This window comes from Cricetulus griseus, chromosome 6, assembly GCF_003668045.3.
Source record: "Cricetulus griseus strain 17A/GY chromosome 6, alternate assembly CriGri-PICRH-1.0, whole genome shotgun sequence".
Classification (NCBI taxonomy): Eukaryota; Metazoa; Chordata; class Mammalia; order Rodentia; family Cricetidae; genus Cricetulus; species Cricetulus griseus.
Window position 1 is genome coordinate 51,965,649 of NC_048599.1, and position 18,510 is coordinate 51,984,158.

General features: G+C 43.7%; 1 protein-coding gene across 2 annotated transcripts in view; it reads right to left on the reverse strand.

Annotated features, from left to right (window-relative positions):
* Positions 1-16,447, reverse strand: part of Slc27a2 (solute carrier family 27 member 2) — a 38,806-nt gene extending 22,359 nt beyond the window's left edge. The window contains exons 1-3 of one of the 2 annotated variants that reach the window (XM_027421929.2): positions 15,970-16,447; positions 3,807-4,016; positions 211-369 (exon numbers count right to left, since the gene is read on the reverse strand). In XM_027421929.2, coding sequence (XP_027277730.1) covers positions 211-369; positions 3,807-4,016; positions 15,970-16,447 — 847 coding nt within the window. The remainder of the gene's footprint in view (positions 1-210; positions 370-3,806; positions 4,017-15,969) is intronic. The other variant, XM_035445995.1, reaches the window with a different exon arrangement.
* Between the last annotated feature and the right edge of the window lie 2,063 nt (positions 16,448-18,510).

Sequence of the window (18,510 nt, forward strand, 5' to 3'; positions counted from 1 at the left end):
CGACAGGGGATTGAACCTTTATGGGTAAAAGCAACATAAACTCTCCTGAAGGGATACATAATGCTGACTCCTATATTGCAATCGATGCCAAAGTGAATACTGTCTCTGGTAGACAGGCAAGTAGCCAGATGTAGCCAGATTTGCTTTTCTTTATGAGCAGATGTGAATGCATGTCAATTCTGGATGCCTGGTGAGAGAAACAGAACTTACCAGCCACGATGCATCCGTGGAGGCCAATCATAAGTGCTGCACTGTGGTACAGAGGCATAGTGGTATAGATTACATCATGGGCCTTAATCCCACTCGCCAGGGAAAGGCCAGTTCCATACCACAGGCGCTGGTGATTGATGGTTGCAGCTTTTGGGAGACCTTTACAAAGACATAGGAGAAGGCATCAGTGAGCTAGGCCGGCCATTCATAGTGTGGGAGAGAGATCTGTATATAAAGTTCCCTCTCATCATGCTGGAAGAATTGCTTGAAGGTAGGGTAGGGGAGGAGGAGCAGTCAGACTACAGGTGTATATATATATATATATATATTTTAATTCTCAAAAACACCCAAAAGCAAATATTTTAGATTTTGTGGGGTCATATGGTCATTGTTGTGCTGACCCATATTTGCCAGTGTGCTGAAAGCAACCATGCACATACATACAGGCTTAATGGCGGCCATGTTTTAAGAACACCTGGAGACTGTATTGGTTCTCAAGGCACAGTTTGTTGAGTCCCGAGGCAGGCAGATGACATAGCAATGGTTTGAAGAGAATGTGTTCCTGTCTTGGGCTCACTGCTTGGTAAGGCATTTTCAAAAATTTCAGTTTAAGAGTAAATCGAATTATATTGTCTAACTTACAGATGCGGAAGCTAAGCTTGAGAGACTCAATAGTGCAGACCACTAATCCCTTCCTTTGTAATGAGATATATTTGTCAATTTCATTCAAAATACAAATATTGTGCAGCTACATTTATAGACTTCCCTCATGTATCCAACCATTTATTTCTTATCCTAGCTGCCTCATATTTGTTATATGAAAAAGTTACTATTTGTTTATATAATCTTTCTATTTCAAGCGATTCCATCATAAATTGCTTTGTTCACATGGCAATTCACACTATAAATGTTGTTACAGGCTAAAAAACATGTATTTGTAATCTGAGTTTGTAAACAGTAGACTGCCAGTTATAAAGGGGATACCCACTCACTCTCTGGCCTGTAAAAAATGAAAATGCTTCCTCATAGCCTTGCCAATGAAAGCTCAGACACTGGGCTTTTTGCCAATCCGAGAAGTATGAATGGTTTCTACTGTAGTTTTAGTGTGTTAAACTAAGCAAACTTGCATTTTCCTAATAATAATTTCCACAATTAAAAAGGACTTTCTTTTAAAAGTAGGCTTTCATGGCTTCTCATGGAGGACTGACTAGTGGTGAGGAGGAAGTCACTAACTTAGGGGCTCAGCTAGAGCTTAAGACCCGAGTAGGCAACTCTTCTTTGTGACAAGGAAAGCAGGTCCCTGAGGAATCTGCACTAACCCAGGCATTGCCCATGCAACACTTTGTTCTGTGGGCAGCAAGCCATCTATCACTGTAAACACAGTTCCAAATTCATCTCCATTGTCAGTGCTGCAGGGCGCTGAACTCATGCTAATGCTCCATTCTATAGTAACATTAAGAAATAGAAAAAACCATCGCAGCTTCCATGACAAGATTTTTAATTCCTTCCCCTTTTTATTTTTCTCATTTTATTTTATTCCTTTTTTTCTCTTGAATTTTGTTTTAATGGGGGACAATGCAGGGGCTGAGGGCAGATGCAAAGGGATGGGGAATGAATGGGATCAAGATACATGATGTGAGACAGACATAGAATAAAAAAAAAAGCAATAGAAGAAAAACCATCAGTAAATCAATTGTATTTACCACAGAAAAGAATCATTTGAATAGTAAAAGTTCAGAGTTGCATTTTTTAAAAATGGTTTTTCAAGATAGGGTTTGTCTGTCTAACAGTCCTGACTTTTCTCGAACTCACTTTGTAGATCAGGCTAGCCCCAAACTCACTGAGGTCCGCCTCAGTGCAAGGAATTAAAGACATGGGCCACCACTGCCTGGCTAGAGTTGCATTTTTTTTTAAACTCACCTTCTGAGCTTTGGTGCTTTCAGAACTTTCCTAATTTAAGATTTTGTACTAATCAATCAAGAAGAGTATTTTGTAACAATTACATAATTTTGTATAGGGAAGGAAACCTTTGGTCTCTAAGTACTTAAATGGTCTCATTTAATTACTTTATACAAGAGTAATATGCAGATATTTCATCCATAGGTAAAACAATAAAATAAACACCAGTCTTACTGTTTAAATATCAGTGCCAAATTATGGAATTAATTTTCAGAGTGTTAGAAAACACCCCTGAACACAAGTTTTCCATTTCCTTGTCAAAACATGTTTTGTGAAGAAGTTCCCTACTTTCCAGTATTAGGACTGGATTTCTCCATCACTAGTCAAAAGCTCCTTTCATCCCAACTATAATCAAAGTTTGCAATCTCATCTATGCATTGTATTATTCTTCTGAAGTGAAGGTAGACGTCCCTTGTTCTTATTCTTATATTTTTGGGTGAGCCTAGTCTTTAATGGCTGAGCCACATCTCCAGCCCCCTTATTCTTATTCTCATTTATTTAAAGGAAATATTCAGTAAAAAAGAAAACAACAGTGTGAAGGGTTTCCTACATTCATGCTAAACTGGGGCCTAGCAACTGCACTCTATCGGATGGCGACTGAGAGCCTGCTGGAGCAAAGGACAGAGATTCTGTGGGCTGGTGTTGAGATAACAGGCTCAACAGAACCTTCAACCTTAACCTTTGATTAATTACAAGGAGAATGTGTACACGACTCATAATTTAATTTCCTCACAATAATAACAACGATCATCATTATCAACATGTGGGGCTGGCTCCCTGCCTTTGCTTCAGCCTATTACATTTTGGTAATACTTTCCCTGGCTTTTGCTAGGCAGACTTTGAATTTTTATTACATTATTAGGCGGGGGGATGGGGTATTACCATCTTAATTTATGAGCCTGGAGATGGCCCACAAGGTGAGTCTTAACACTTTACTTCTTGTCCTGGGAAGTCCTTAATGCCTTTCTAAGTTTCCGAGTCAAGGAAAGGGGGAGATGCAAGGACAGGAGGGAGCTGAGTGAGCAATGCCTTTGAGTCCCTTGACGAAAGCTGGTTACAGTGACATGGGACATTGCTTGTTCCAAGTAGCAGCTACTGCAGTGATTCTTCAACAGCTCACAGCATGCTAGTGCACAGGGAAGGCGTCCTACACTTGATGACACACAGTGTTTTAGGCCCTGTGCTAGACTCACTCTACATTGATACTGTATGGGAAATATCAGCCCAGACATTTATGTAAATATCTCCCCATAGTTGTTCTTTGGTATGTCCCATTTATATCAATTACATATTACAGATGGACTATAGATATAAAAGGGTCAAAATACAACGAGCATTAAAAATTTCTAACGGCCAATTCAGGGCCAAATTTTATCCATCATCTCAACTACTTCTGTAGTTACTGGCTAACTGTTTTTATGTTTTACAGCAACTGAGTAGGGGTGTGTAGAGCTGGGGAAAAGCAAATGAGATCACGTGTGATAAAATAAGATCAGTTTTCATGGGCTAAGATCTAAATCCCCTGAAGTATTAGTTATTTGATAAGTTTTGCTAGGGAAATAGAATATTTAAAAGGTCAGGTCAGTGGTTAGCTCTTCCAGGACAGGCCTGTGCCTTAGAAATCTCCTCTTACTTACCTGTGGTACCCGAAGTATAAATGTACACTGCAGGTGTGCTAAAAGTGACTTCAGACCTCCATGACTCCGGAGTAGGTTCTGCTGACACTCCATCCACCTTGTCCAGTAGTGTGTCCACGCCATTTGTGTTAGAAGTTCTGCTTGTGTAAAAGACAGACACGCCATCCTTTTTCAGGGTTGGCAGGACCTCCTCAACAGCTTCTTGTAGCTCTTAAGTTAGTGGGAAAAATCCAAGCAAAGCACGATTAAGCATGTACTGAGTGTCATAAACTTGATGATACATCAACCTATGTTTTCTTAAAATGTATGGATACAAGGGATACATATAGTTAATGAATTTTTTTAAAGACAGTCACACTATAGTCATGGCTGTCCTGGAACTTGCTCTTTAGACCAGGCTGGCTGCAAATTTACAGAGATCCACCTGCTTCTGCCTCTTCAGTGGTGAGATTAAGACATGTGCTACCATGCTTCCAGAACATGCCACACATTAAATGTTATTATTGCTGAGAAGTCTGTATCAGTCATTCGAGTATATAGGTGTTATAAACAAATGTATTTTTTTCATGGGTCAGGTAAAAAAAGTTCTGACTTAATATGCAATGCTTATTTCATACCTGCTATTTTGATTTTCTACCCTTAATCTATAAGCTTACCTGTCTTGAGCTGTAATAATTGAAGCAAATATTATTTAAAAATAATTGCTTGCCTATTTGTTAATAGCCAGAAACTGGAAGCAGCCTAGATGCCCCCCAACCGAAGAATGGATAGAGAAAATGTGGTACATTTACACAATGGAGTACTACTCAGCAGAAAAAAAAAAAAAAACAATGGAATCTTGAAATTTGCAGGAAAATGGATGGAACTAGAAGAAACCATCCTGAGCAAGGTAGCCCAATCACAAAAAGACAAACATGATATGTACTCACTCATATGTGGGTTTTAGACATAGAGTAAAGGATTACCAGCCTACGATTCACACTGCCAGAGAAGCAAGTAAACAAGGAGGACCCTAAAAGAGACAAACATTGTCCCCTGGAGATGGGGAAAGGGTCAAGATCCCCTGAGCTAATTGAGAGCATGGGAAGAAGAGGGAGGGAGCTATGATAATGAGAAGGGGAGAAGAGTAAGGATGCAGAGGTCATGAGGGAGCAGAAAGGTTGAGTCAGGTAAAGAATAGAAGAAAGGGTATGTGATAGGTAGGGTTTTTGTTGGGGGTGGTGGTAGGGGAGGATGGGAGAGAGAAGGGAACTGGGATTGTCATGTAAAACAATCTTGTTTCTAATTCAAATAAAAATGATTTAAAAAATAAAAATATTTGCTTGCTATTATTTTATGCATATGGGTGTTTGGCTTGCACATATGTATATGTACCATGTGCCTGCCTGCTGTCTGTAGAGGCTGGAAGAAGGGATTGGATTCCCTGGAACTGCTGTTACCAGCAATTGCCTCCTGACCAGTCTCGTTGCTGTCAATCTTTCTCTGCTTCCAGTGTTATCTGCCTCACTGCTGCTCACTGTCCAGTGCTCTCTCCCCTTTATAGTTCTGCAGTGGCTGCCCATCCCTTATGTTGGAATACGTTCTCCTTATTGGGAGGTTCTCAGGGTCCTCCCATCCCTGCCAGCCTTTCTGATGCCATCTCTCACTGTCTGCCTTCTGCCCCTTTCCTCTACTCACGCTAATATGTGTGGGGCCCCTATTAAATGTGCTTGCATTTAATAACCTTTGCCCAGGCCATTCCGCCTGTGTCACCCAGAAAATTCCCGTTCTTCCTTCAGACAGCCTAGAGGTAAGCCTTTCTGCCACTTTCACTTTGGGACAGCTGGCCACTCTCTTCCCTGTCTCCCACACATACTTGTCCCAGGATGTTTAGTACACAGTGTGGCAAGATTCAAGTTCAGTCAACCATGAAATCCTCAAGATCAAGGGATCACAACTTATTGTACAAAGGGCTGCATTCGTGTGAAAGGAAGTCTAGAGACAAGCTGAAACTGCTTACTTAAAAGGGTTGGAAACTTGGAATACTTTGAGTGGCTATGCCTTTAATACAATGGAGTGAAATGACTTCTGCATACCAGGGCTCCCCGCTGCTACTTGGTCTGTGATCCTTCTCTTTGACAAAAGGGGCAGTAGCTACTGCCCCTGACCATTGTGATTTATGTAGGTGCTACCTTGAGGTTTCAGGTACTTCCTTACCATACTAGAATTGTCTTCCCTCCCCTAAGGTAAAGCTATTGATGTGAAGACCGAAATAGAAAATTCTGGGTGTGAATGTTATCTGTTAGCTATGTAGTTGGTACCACAACTAACTTGGACACACCAACTCAAGGTGCACCCAAGGTACAAAGGAGGCAACAGGTGGCACATCTCGACATCGGCTATATCTGTCACCCTCAAACAGACAAGCTTTATATTTGTCACTTGTTTAAAATGTTTTGTAAGGTAGGTACGACACTGATTTTTCAACCCTGTGATATAGGAACACACCAGTAACCCCATTTCTACAAATGGACAGGGATACACAAAATAAAACAATTATAACCGGGTACCCGGAATTCCAATTTCTTTGTATTTGCCATCGTGGTTTAAGTTTTTTTTTTTTAAATTATTTTTTATTAGTTCAAGTTAGGGAACAAGCTTGTTTCACATGTAAGTCCCTTCTCCCTCTCCCTCCCCTCACCCCCATCCCTCCTCCCCACCTCAACCTACCCCCCACCCCATCCACCCACCACTCCCCATGCAGGGTAGGGCCCTCAACGGGGGCTCTGCAAAATCCACTAAATCTTCCTGTGCTGGGCCTGGGCCCTTCCCCACGTGTCCAGGGCCAGAGTGTATCCCTTCATGTGGGATGGGCTCTCAAAGTCCCTTCTTAGGTGGTTTAAGTTTTGACAAAGTGTGTTTGTCCTGTGGAAGAAGGTGTCCTCTTGCTCTCTGTGGGTTAAAATATGTGGACTTCTGCTGATATGAGTAATAAGGCAATCATTGGGCATCTTGATGGAGAATATAACTCAAGCTTTACTGAAAGCTTGGGAAGGTGAAGATGAAGCCCGAAGGCTGTGGAGTAGATCCATCAGTTCCTCTTTGGTCTAGGTTTACATTGTAGAGGGAAAATACACTCCCAGAGAAAGCAGTATGCAGCTGGGTGTTGGAACATCCAGTGTTGGGCTGGAGAGATGAGTGCATGTTTAAGAGTGCTTGCTGTGCTGTTGTGAAGACTGGATTATGGACCCTGGCATCCCCATTAAAGCCAGGCACAGTCCCATTCACTACTAACCCTAGAGCTTCTGGGAAGAGGCTGGGAGTGGAGACAGGAGGATGTCTCTAGCTTGCTGACTGCCAGCCAATGAGTTCCAAGTTTAAACTGCCCCCAAAGAGCAAGGCAGAGTGACAGAGTGACAGAGGTGAGCAGTTAATACTACACCACACACACACACACACACACACACACACACACACACACACACACACACCCTTCCTGGGGAGACAGGGAGGGACAGGAAGAAAGAGAGAGAGAGAGAAAAAGAGAGAGAGAGAGACAGAGAGATAGAGACAGAGAGACAGAGAGAGAGACATAGAGAGAGAGTGACAGAGAGAGACAGAGGCAGAGACAGACAGACAGAGACACAGAGACAGACAGAGAGGGAGACAGGGAGAGAGGGAGAGAGGGGAAGAGGAAGAGAAGAATAGAAGTGATTATTTCAACATCTTAAGAGAAAAGTTTTAAAAACCACATGGAGGCAGAGGCAGGTGGATCTCTGTGAGTTTGAGGTCAGCCAGGACTACAAGACACCATCTTAAAAAAAATAACAAAACAAAAAATTTAAGTTGTGCACTAGTTCCCACCAACTCCCCTTGCCTTCTGAAGAAAGGCAAGAATTATCTGACTAAGCATGCCATTTCCTGGAGAGCAGAAAGAAACGAGGGTGAAGAACCCAATCTACCTTCCTCTCCCGGTGTCAGATGCTATAGCTAAATCTCAAGCTGCACTATAGGACACAGACATCCACTTTAGTGGCCTGATGTGCCACTAGCCTGGCTGGCTGAAGAGATGACTGACTAAGTTAGTTAAAGCATCCCAGAGATGCTTACAAATAAAGCCACTGACAGGATGCAGGGACTGTGGAGTGCTGATGAATAGGAGGCAGCTGGGTGGGCAGCTCAGGATGATGGCTTATGCCTTTCCTTCATCCAGAGAAACAACGGAAACATTTCAAAGTGGTGCTAACATAGACCCTGAAGGCAGTGTGGAAATAGCTCCTCAAATGCCCTTGATAAGCCTGATCCTTGCATCTCTAACTAACAGTAGTTTGAAGTAGTAATAATCACTCATTGTCAGTTGTGTATTAGAACTCTTCCAACAGAGACACACCCTCTTTTTCTTTCTACACAAAGCAAATCACCCTAGGTAAAGAGTTGTCTACTTCCCGTTAAAAACTCTAACAGTAGTAAATAAAACAGAAAACCATGCTCCCTCTCACAGTTGTGCAATTAAATAATTTACCCTTAGCTTATTCTTCAATCCCTCAACTAAAGCTATTGTTCTCTAATCAGCTCCCATCTTGAGATCACCAGGTCACACCAGGCATTGCATAATTACTGCATTTGATAGACATAAGCAACCATCTCATTTATCTATCAGGCATCTACTTTCTTATTATCAGAGTCTTCTGGGCAGGTCTTTCAAATACTGGCTGCTCCTTCAGATTTAGTAACATTAACCTCTGACTTAGAGGTTGCTCTGTTTGAGAACATCTTCAAGTTAGTTCTTCATTCAGACCCCGGACTACTGGGCTAGGAACCTCAGTTTCTGAAGATGTTGCTCACTGGGTGTCAGTTTAGATCATTGTACCGGGTCCTCCATAGTCCTATCTATGTATAGATGCCAGTGTGGTCCTAGTCCATTCTGCGTTCACCACCCAGTCCCTCTTTGCACTGAAACTCAGAGAGGGCATGTGGATTACTGATGGAAGGGCTGGACAGATTGGTTTGTTAGCAGAACCTTAGGGAGGGAAGTCTATGAGGCTGAGCCTGGGGGTGATAAGAGTTGAAATAGCTTTTCTCACATTAGAATGTATTTGATTGTGTTACTTCACTTTGCTTTCATGCTCAACTCAATGATTCTTAAGCCTCAGGAAAGAAAACCTGCCATGACGCACCAGGATGGTGCCGTTCTTCAATTCAACAAAGACATGTCAAATGCCCACTGTATGCTCTGTATCGCTAGGGCCTTATATCTCAAATCTCATCCTTGAGACAAGGTGCGCTGAAGCAATTTAAGTGCATATTAAACAGCATTGGACCAAACCAAACCCTCTGAATGTGGGTGCCAGCCAGAAGGCCAAGACAGTCTATGGGACCTCTAACAGTGGAGCCAGTCTTTATCCCTAGAGCATAAATGGAGCCCATTCCCTATGGAGGGATACTATTGCAGCCCAGATACAGCAAGGAGGGCCTAGGCCCTCCCCCAAATGATATGATGGACTTTGAAGGTCCCCCATGGAGGGCCCCACTGTCCCTGGGGAGGAGTTTGGGGGTGGATTATGGGGAGTTGGTGGGAAACATGAGAGGATGGGAGGGCAAGGGAATGGGGGGATGGAAATGTAAATATGAGTAGTAATTAAAGAACAACAACGACAAAAAAAACAAAAAAAACAAAAAAAGATACTGCATGAGCTCTAGGCTCAAGTACAGATTAGAGAATGACCTTTTCCCATAAAAGTGAGGTCACTGACAATGGCCATCTATTTTCTTCACATTAAAAAAATTCAATTTAAATTTTTTATTCAATTTTAAATTCAATTTTAAATTCAATCAGTTTAAAATGACCATTATTGAAGTCTATTTCACTGTTGTTCTTTTCACGGTAAAACCGAGCGAAGCATCTTGTGCTATGGACCGGATCAAAATTGCCTCTGGTTCTCCCCTTTCCCCCAAATGCCCTTCCCACTGCACTTATCCAGCTCCATTGTCAGTCCTCCCCAGGTGTAGTCCATAGTTCTCAAAAGACTTACAAGTTCTCCCAAGTGACACAGGCTTTGTGGACATGGAATAGTTCCTTCTCTGGATTGTAAGATTATCAAACTAGTTCATCTTGTTTTTTTTTTTTTTTTTTTTTTTGGTTTTTCGAGACAGGGTTTCTCTGTGGCTTTGGAGGCTGTCCTGGAACTAGCTCTTATAGACCAGGCTGGTCTCGAACTTACAGAGATCCACCTGCCTCTGCCTCCCGAGTGCTGGGATTAAAGGCATGCGCCACCAATGCCTGGCCACTTTAGTTCATCTTCTTAACCCCTCACCTAACCATGGAAGCAACACCTTAGACCCTTAGCCCAACACTAGTTTTATTTAGTTATTTCCCTTTTGTTTTGAAGCAGGGTTTCACTCTGTTATCCAGTCTGACCCCAAACTCATGGCAATCCTTCTGCCCCAGCCTCCATGTGTTCGAATTATAGATGTACGCCACCTTACTCTGTCCAGTACTACTTTCATGGTAAAATTCTTTTGATTGAGAAGCTCCAGTGGTGAAATAGCTTTAAAAGCTACTGGAAACATTCTCATCAGTCACAGTTTTAAAGGAAGTCCAGTTATTTTTTTTAACTTCAATAAACAAACAACAACAACAAACAGGGTGAAAGGTAATCTGGATCAGCCAATGGTCTCTCTGGACCTCAACTTTACAACAGAGTTCTTTTAACTGTTGCTATGACCTTGCAAAAACAGTTATTAACTAGTAGAACTAAGTTAAGTTGAGCACAGGTAGTGTAGACATCGAGCTAAGGACAGACAACTGGGTTATCCTCCACACAGATAATTAGTGCTGCCAATTAATCTGGGGGTCAGGGAGAGAGGGAGGCAGGGAAAGGGAGGGAGGAAAGGAGAGAGGGAGAGAGGCAGGGGGAGATTTATGTTCTATCCATATTTTGTGTTTGAGTCGTGGGGAAAACAATTGGCCCAGAAAATTGTCTTCCGTCAACTAGAACAGTGACAGAGGTTTATATAATTGAAGATAATTTCCTACATGGTTAATAAGGTTATGTTCTGCCTAGGGAAGACTCCTGGAATGCACAACATAGAGAAAAACCACAGCCTCAGAGATAATTCAGACAAAGGTTCACAAGCCTCAATTTTCTTTATATATATATATATATATATATTATATATATATATATATATAGAGAGAGAGAGAGAGAGAGAGAGAGAGAATTTCCTAAGGAGCAATTGGGAGCTAATTATTATTATTACTATTGTTTTTTGTTTTAGAGTTAGGCCTGTTTAGCTTTAGGAGTCTCTGAAAGTCAAGCTGGTTGGGTTTTCTCAGAACAAATGTTCTTTACATACATGTCTTTGCATCTGGCTTGGAGTTTCAGGTGGTTGTAAAACGCCATATGGGTACTGGAAGTTGAACCCAGAAGAGCAGCCAATGCTCTTAACCACTGATCCATCTCTCCAGCCCAGGAACTTGTTCTTTGAAATGAAGAATTCAAGAATTTCCATCAGTGTAAAAGCTGAGATTTAAAATACAGAATTAAATTTACCTCTCTAGGACCACAAACAAAGTAAATCACTTGCAGAATATTGCTGGAGGTATCATACAATACTTGACTTCAAATGATACTACAGTGCCATAGTGATGAAGGTAGTATAGCCCTGGCACAAAAAACAGACTTGTAGACCGACAGAATGGAGCAGAGGACTCAACAATAAACCCACACAGTTATGGCCGCTTAATTTTTAACAAAGACATAAAAATACACTGGAAAAAGATCGTCTGTTCAACAGATGGTATTGAAAAAAAAAACAGATAGCCATCTGTAGAAGAATGAAATTAGATCCACATCTCTAACTTTACACAAAAATCAATTCAAAGTGGATCAAAAGACCTTAATTTAAAGCCTGAAACACTGAAGCTCTTGAAGAGAACAGCTGTATGAGGAATGAACTTCAAGACAAAGACAAGAACTTTCTGAACTGGACTTTAATGGCACAGAAGTTGTCTGAGGAACTAACAAACAGGACAGTATGAAATAAGGTTTCTGTACAGCAAAGGAAATCACCAGCAGAATGAACAGACAGCCTGCAGAACAGGAGACAATCCTTGCCAGCCACACCTCAGACAAGAGGCTAACATCTAGAATAGATAAACAACTCCATAAATGAGACGCTCCAAAACCCTGTCAATCAACAAGGTGGGTATCAAAAGAAGAAACATGAGTGGTCAATAAGTATTCCAAAAAGTGTGTAACAGCCTAACCATCAGGGAAATGCAAATATCTACTTTGAAATTGTGTCTCATCCCAGTCACAGTGACCTTCATCCAGAAGCCAACAGCAAAGAGAGATGAAAGGAGTATCTGTAGCTGCCCCTTTCGTCACATCACCTCCAAAAAAGTCTTGGCCATTCAAGAAACTTCCCTGTCACTGTGTTAGTATGTTTCTTTTTCAAAAGCTGGGAAAATAACAGGGTTGAGAGAGTCTCCCAGTTATGGAGCAGAGAAGTTGTGTCTTTCAAGATAACCAGATATTGTTGGGAGGGCCTTGGAAAGACCATGTTCTTTCTGGACAGGATGTGGGGAAAGAGGAACCCTTATTTGCTGCTTCTCGGAATGTAACCAGTAGTAGTAGAGGGAACTACTATATGACCCAGATATAACCCTCCTGTGCATCCACTCACAGAGTACCAAACTTCCATGCTCACTGCCACATTATTCACAACAGCAAGGAATGGACTCAGCCTAGACGCCCATCTTAGGATGAGTAGATAATGAAACAACAAAATTCCACTCAGCTGTAAAGAAAACTGAAATCTACAGGAGAACTCATAGAACTGCAAAGTATTATGTTAGACAACAGACTCAGAAAAAAAAATGACATGTTCTCGCTCACATTTGGATTCTAGTATATGGTGTGTGTGTGTGTGTGTGTGTGTGTGTGTGTGTGCAACAGAAAGATCATGAGAGGAGGAAAAAGAGGACGGTGGGGAATAGCAACACATGACATGAAAGCAGAAAGAAGGCTATGGGTGGGGAGGAAGAGATGCCAGAGAGACATCAGAGAAGAGGAGAAGAGAATCGACAACATTTTTTTTTTTTTTTTTTTTTTTTCTGAGACAGAGTCTCATGACACAGTACTAGCTGGCCTGGAACTTGCTATGTAGACTAGGTTAGCTTCAGACTCACAGAGGTCTTTTGAATGCTGGGATTAAAGGTGTGCACTGCCACGCCCAGCATCCAAAAACAAATTTTGAACAAGAAGGTCAGAATTAAACCTATTATCATATGTGCTAGTTAAACATCAAAACAAAATGAATTCTCCTTTCTATACCAAGCTCAGATTGTTGACAGCATAAACAAGCGCCCTGGAAGTGGAAAGAATAATTCGGTGTGCTTCCAGCTCTTTGTTGAAGGCTATCCACATAAGCCTGGGCAAGCAATGTCCTCCTCCAGCCAGGGTATAAAACAAGTGGAAAACTGGGTGGTGGCGCACGCCTTTAGTCCCAGCACTTGGGAGGCAGAGGCAGGCAGATCTCTGTGAGTTCGAGACCAGCCTGGTCTACAAGAGCTAGTTCCAGGACAGCCTCCAAAGCCACACACACACACACACACACACACACACACACACACACACACACACACACACACACACAATGATTCTTGTGCTTATTAAAGTTTTTTTTATAAATGTTTTGTAGGCATGAACATATTAAAATGAAAGGATTGTGGTATCTCTGAGGTCTTGCCTTTACAAACAATTCTAAGAAATAGTCCAATCAGCATTTTTCCACTTGGGGACATCCACTCAGCACATGACTTTGGACTTTGGTACTCTTTCTACAGCAACTGTTCCAGGTCAGAGTGTAAGATGTACAAAGGTATCTCTGTTATTTGGTGAAAGAAAATGTTTTTCAAGTATGTGACCTTTCTCAAAGGTTAGTTTACACATTTCCACATGGCACAGCTATCAAACATGAAACTTTGAACTCTCTCTCTCTCTCTCTCTCTCTCTCTCTCTCTCTCTCTCTCTCTCTTTTCTCTTTCAGGAACCATTCTAGGTCAGTGTATAACTCTGTGTCACATAGAAAGAAATCTCAAGGTTTTAAACTGTGTCTCATCTTAATATTAGTAAGAGTATGAGGTCTACCAGCAAGTTAGGTTCAATTCTAATTTGAATGCAGGACTTTCAGTATATCCTCCATGTAAACACTGCATAAGGCAGGAAGCACTGGCCCAGCATCACAAATTTGAACATCGAACTACTCCAAAACTGCATTTTCTTGAGTGTGTAGCCATGATCCCATAACACTGTAGCATATGGCTTTGTTTCCCGCACAGCATTCTTAAGTGTATTGTATAACACTACCTTCATGCTAAGGCAATATGGTGTGCAGGAAAACACAAGTAAACTCTTTGGACCTGGACTCCATCCTTAAGATGACCCATGTGATATATATGAAAATATCCAAAATCTGGAAAAATTCTGGTTCAGAGTAATTAAGATCAGGGATAGCCAACCTATAAGTAGTTGTGTTTCTGACTTTATTATAAAACAAAACTCAAATAGTTGTTTAAACTCCAGTCTCTTGGTCAGTTAACCTCTAAGCCCTATGAGGTCCCCTGAATGAAACAGTAGAGTTGGGGTGCTTCCAGGTAGAGCACAGGTCATTAATACCATTGCTCTAAGAAAGCTGGCAACACAACAGGCTTGCCACCCAGTTACTGAGCAGTGAAGCCTTCAGAGATTGTTGGGACATAGCTTAAAAGGTTCAGGCCCCTTCCATAATCTGGTGCCTTTAACATCATCTCTCTGCTTTTGAAACTTTTGTAGGAAGCATCCAGTTTTCATATTACACACTTTATGTCACATGTGGCAGGGTTATAAACTACATGGTTTCTTAGAAGTAAATGGACATTTCTGACTTCTGGGGGCACTGGGCAAACTTCGTAGTCTGCCTCAGTTTCCTGAGCTATGAAGCAAAGGGCAGAGCAGATAGATTCTTGGCTTTTTGAGGCTTTAACACACACACCCGTGTACAGGATGGCATTGTATAAGAAAGAATGTAGGCTTTGAAGCTAGACTCAGCTAGAAATTTTACCTCAATCATACAGCAAAGGTTTGATTCTTAATTAACCAGAGTATTAAAACCATCCATTGTAGTGTTTGGCACAGATGGGCACGCCAAAAAGTTGGGACTTCTAGATCCCTTCATCTTCTGTATTGTCACTAATGTCTTTTTAGCATATCCCTGGTTATGCCTCTCCTTACTGGGAGAAGCAACTACTGGCACCAGCGCAGAGACTAACTGTTAGGAGTTAGTCTAACTGTGTGGGTAGAGAGCAGGTTCTGTTTCTTTCTGGCTGTGGTTATCACTTGGGCATGAAGTTTTCATTTAAGTCCAAGGCAGCCACACAAATGAAGGAGCCACCATTTTACAGAAGCACAGTGGCAGATCTCCAGCCTTCTCTCTGAGCATCAGGAGCCGGGCATGCTAACAGCACTTAAGATCTGAAGCAGCCTTGAAGACAGCTTCAAGAGAGAGAGGAAATGAAAGGATGGAGATAGGAATGACTTTCCCAGGGTCCAAAGTCTACCAAGGACTAGAGGAGGGATCCACTGCAGTTCTCAGGCAAGACCCCTTAATTTTAATGACAATGTTTAAGTACTGAGTACAGGAGTGAGTTTGGGCGGATCCTTCTGGTTAACCCCAAGTTTTCCTGACACTGTGGGTATGAAGCTTTGAATCTTGGGGCTGCACTGGGCTCATCTACACGTCTCATAATAACCTCTATGTGTTGTGAGGATTAAAAGAAACATTGTGCATATACAGTGGTCCTCTGGGATAATTCTGGGGTGGGGGAACTGGGGTGAGCAACATGGACACACATTTCTTGCCTCCAAACAACACAGCCTAAGAAAGAGTGGCATAACACTCAACCTTGTGTTAGGTATTTTAAGCAAACTGGACCTCACACTGGAAGACTGAAGTGCTTAGCAGAGTGCCTCGATAGATAGACCACTTCACCCTTCACCTTTGATGATTCTAAAGATTATCAACGAGCGTTGCACATCTGGAATTAACCTCTTTTTCCGCCTCCCCGGCTTCCCGTCACACTGCAGCCCCGCAGCCAAGACGCCAAGTCCCCCAGGGCTAGGGCCGGCGGTCTGCTGCTCACCTGGGGAGGCCAGCAGCACCTTCGCCCCGCAGCACTGGAAGCAGTGCAGCAGAGACTTGGAACGGATGTTGTAGTTGAGGCACGCCATGGGACAGCCAAGTTTGAGCAGCCCCAGCCAGATCCACACGTAGGCCGGCTCATTGCTCATGAAGAGGGCCACGCAGTCCCCCTGTCGCAGGCCTAGTTGGTCGTGCAGCACCCGTGCCACTTGGTTGCTGCGCCGGTCCACCTGGGCGTAGGTGAGCGTCTCGTCTCGGAACAGGAGGAAGGGCTTGTGCGGGGTCTGGCGAGCTCGTTCCATGAAGACCCGCAGGATGGTGCGCACGGGCCGCAGCTGCCGGTAGCTGCGCGTCCGCCGGGCCAGGTTGGCCACCCGCAGGAAGTACCGTAAGTCCTGGATGAGGTAGGGGCAGCAGAAGGTGAGCAGCAGAGGCAGCAGCAGCAGCCCCGCCAGGCCGGTGTAGAGTACCGGCAGCATGGCGGTGACTGCGGGGTCCTCGGTCCCCAGCGGGGCCGAGGGAGCGCTCCGGGCGTGCAGCGCGGCGGCGGGCGGGCGATGAGCGGAGCAAGAGCTGGCGACCGGGCTGGGCCGCGGGACGCGCTGCGACTGCGGGTGGCCGCTGGGCTGCAGGTGCCAGAGGCGTGCGAGGCGGGACGGCGTGGGTCCCGCCCCCTCGTGGGGGTGCCTCCTGCGCTCAGGGGTCCGCCCCTGCCAGTCTATGTGGCCCAAGGACTCCACAGCACTTGTGTGCAGCGTCCGGAATCAGGTGAGATCCAGTTCTCGGTACACGATGCTAGGCGCAAATAGTCCACGTTGGAAAGATCGGGGGCGGCGACTCAGACGTGGAGCTGTTGTTTCTCATTCTTATCACAGAGCGCCTTTGTTTAATCAAGTACCTTATAAGCGCACCGCGACCTTATTAATAGCGGGCACCAGGTGCCACCGCCAACCCAGAGTCTCACCTCCCCGCCTTCGTCCCAAAGGCTTTCTGCCTGATCTCTCTTTGTTTCTCACATTTATTTCTCTGCCCTGGCGGTCTCCTGTGTCGAAGGATTGATTTAAGGTTGGACAAAAGCGCCAGAGACGGGTCACATCCAACTGTTTCCAGTCGCCACCACTTTCCCTGCATCTGCCAGCTTCTCTGGGCATTGCGAGCCTTGCCTGATGCTGGAAGTCAAGCAGTGGGAAGCGATCGGCTTTCCAGCATTCACAGTATTGTGGACCCAGTTCAACATAGAAAGCACACAGAGCAAACTAAGTAAATAATGACATTTCTCACAAACCATTTCTGTAAAGCCTACCATAACAAGTAGGATCAGGGCCTAAGTGAAGAGGTGCTTTGTTGTCATGCTTTCCTGTCCTGTGCTCATCGATCTTGCTGTTGCAAGACAACCACAGTTTTGGAACTTCAGAGCTATTCTCAGATGGTATATCAATGCTCATTCACGGGCAAGAAAGGGAAGTTTAGAGAGGTGGTGATTCTTGGTCACGACAGGACCACTGCACAAACTCATGACAGCTGTGGTTTCCTGCACAAGCTCTGGAAGGGGCTCACCAGCCCCCACCCCTAGCTGAGGAGCTACTGACAACTGGTGGCTGGTAGAGGAGGGAGAGTCAGTTTTCCTTGGCAGTGTGGTTCCTGGTAGGTCCACCTGCTGCTATGCCTACCTAATGAAAAAAGAAGAGGGCATCAAGGTGGAGGTGGGTGGGTGGGGATTGGATCTAGGAGGAGTAAATATGATCAAAATACATTGTATGTGTGTATGAAATTATCAAACAATTAACAAAAATATTACATTAAAAGGATACCCAATAATGCATGAGATTTGAAACAGGAGTCCATTTGGTTCCAGGTCATTAGCAACTTTCAGCATTGTGAGCCACAGTGTCATTTTGCCCTTGTTTTCTCTAGATTTCCATCCTTATCTTTTTATTTCCACTACTGAAAAAATAAATGTCGTTCATAGCCTTCTGACCTCTTTTTAATTCTTGGGACTACCTCAAGGGACCATTTCCGAGGTCCCGACTGCCTCCCCACTGCTGGCCTAGCTATCGTGCAGTGAATGGTTACACCAGTTCCCTGAGGAGTTGAGGGCTGTCATCATCCCTGAGGAGAACGCTGTGTCAGAACCATTCTGCCTTACACTTCTTTTTGTTTTCTGTGAAGCTCAGGGCCAGCTCTGCTTTTCCATCCCATCTCTTAAAAAAAGATACTTATTGTTCTTTCGTGTGTGTGTGTGTGTGTGTGTGTGTGTGTGTGTGTGTGTGTGTGTGTGTGTGTGGCATGCATGTGGTGGTTACAGGACTACTTTTGTAGAGTTGTTTTTCTTCTCCTTCCACCTTTATGTAGGTTTGGGGATCCAATTCAGGTCACCAAGCTTTCACAGCAAGCACCTTTACCCACTGAGCCATCTTGCCAGCCCTTCCATCCTGTTTCAGTGTAGCCTTCTGATCACACTTCTCTTCCTTGAGCTCTCCACCCAGAAAACTAGATTATCACAGGTGTCCACCCCCTCCTCTTCTCTCATATTAACCTTGCA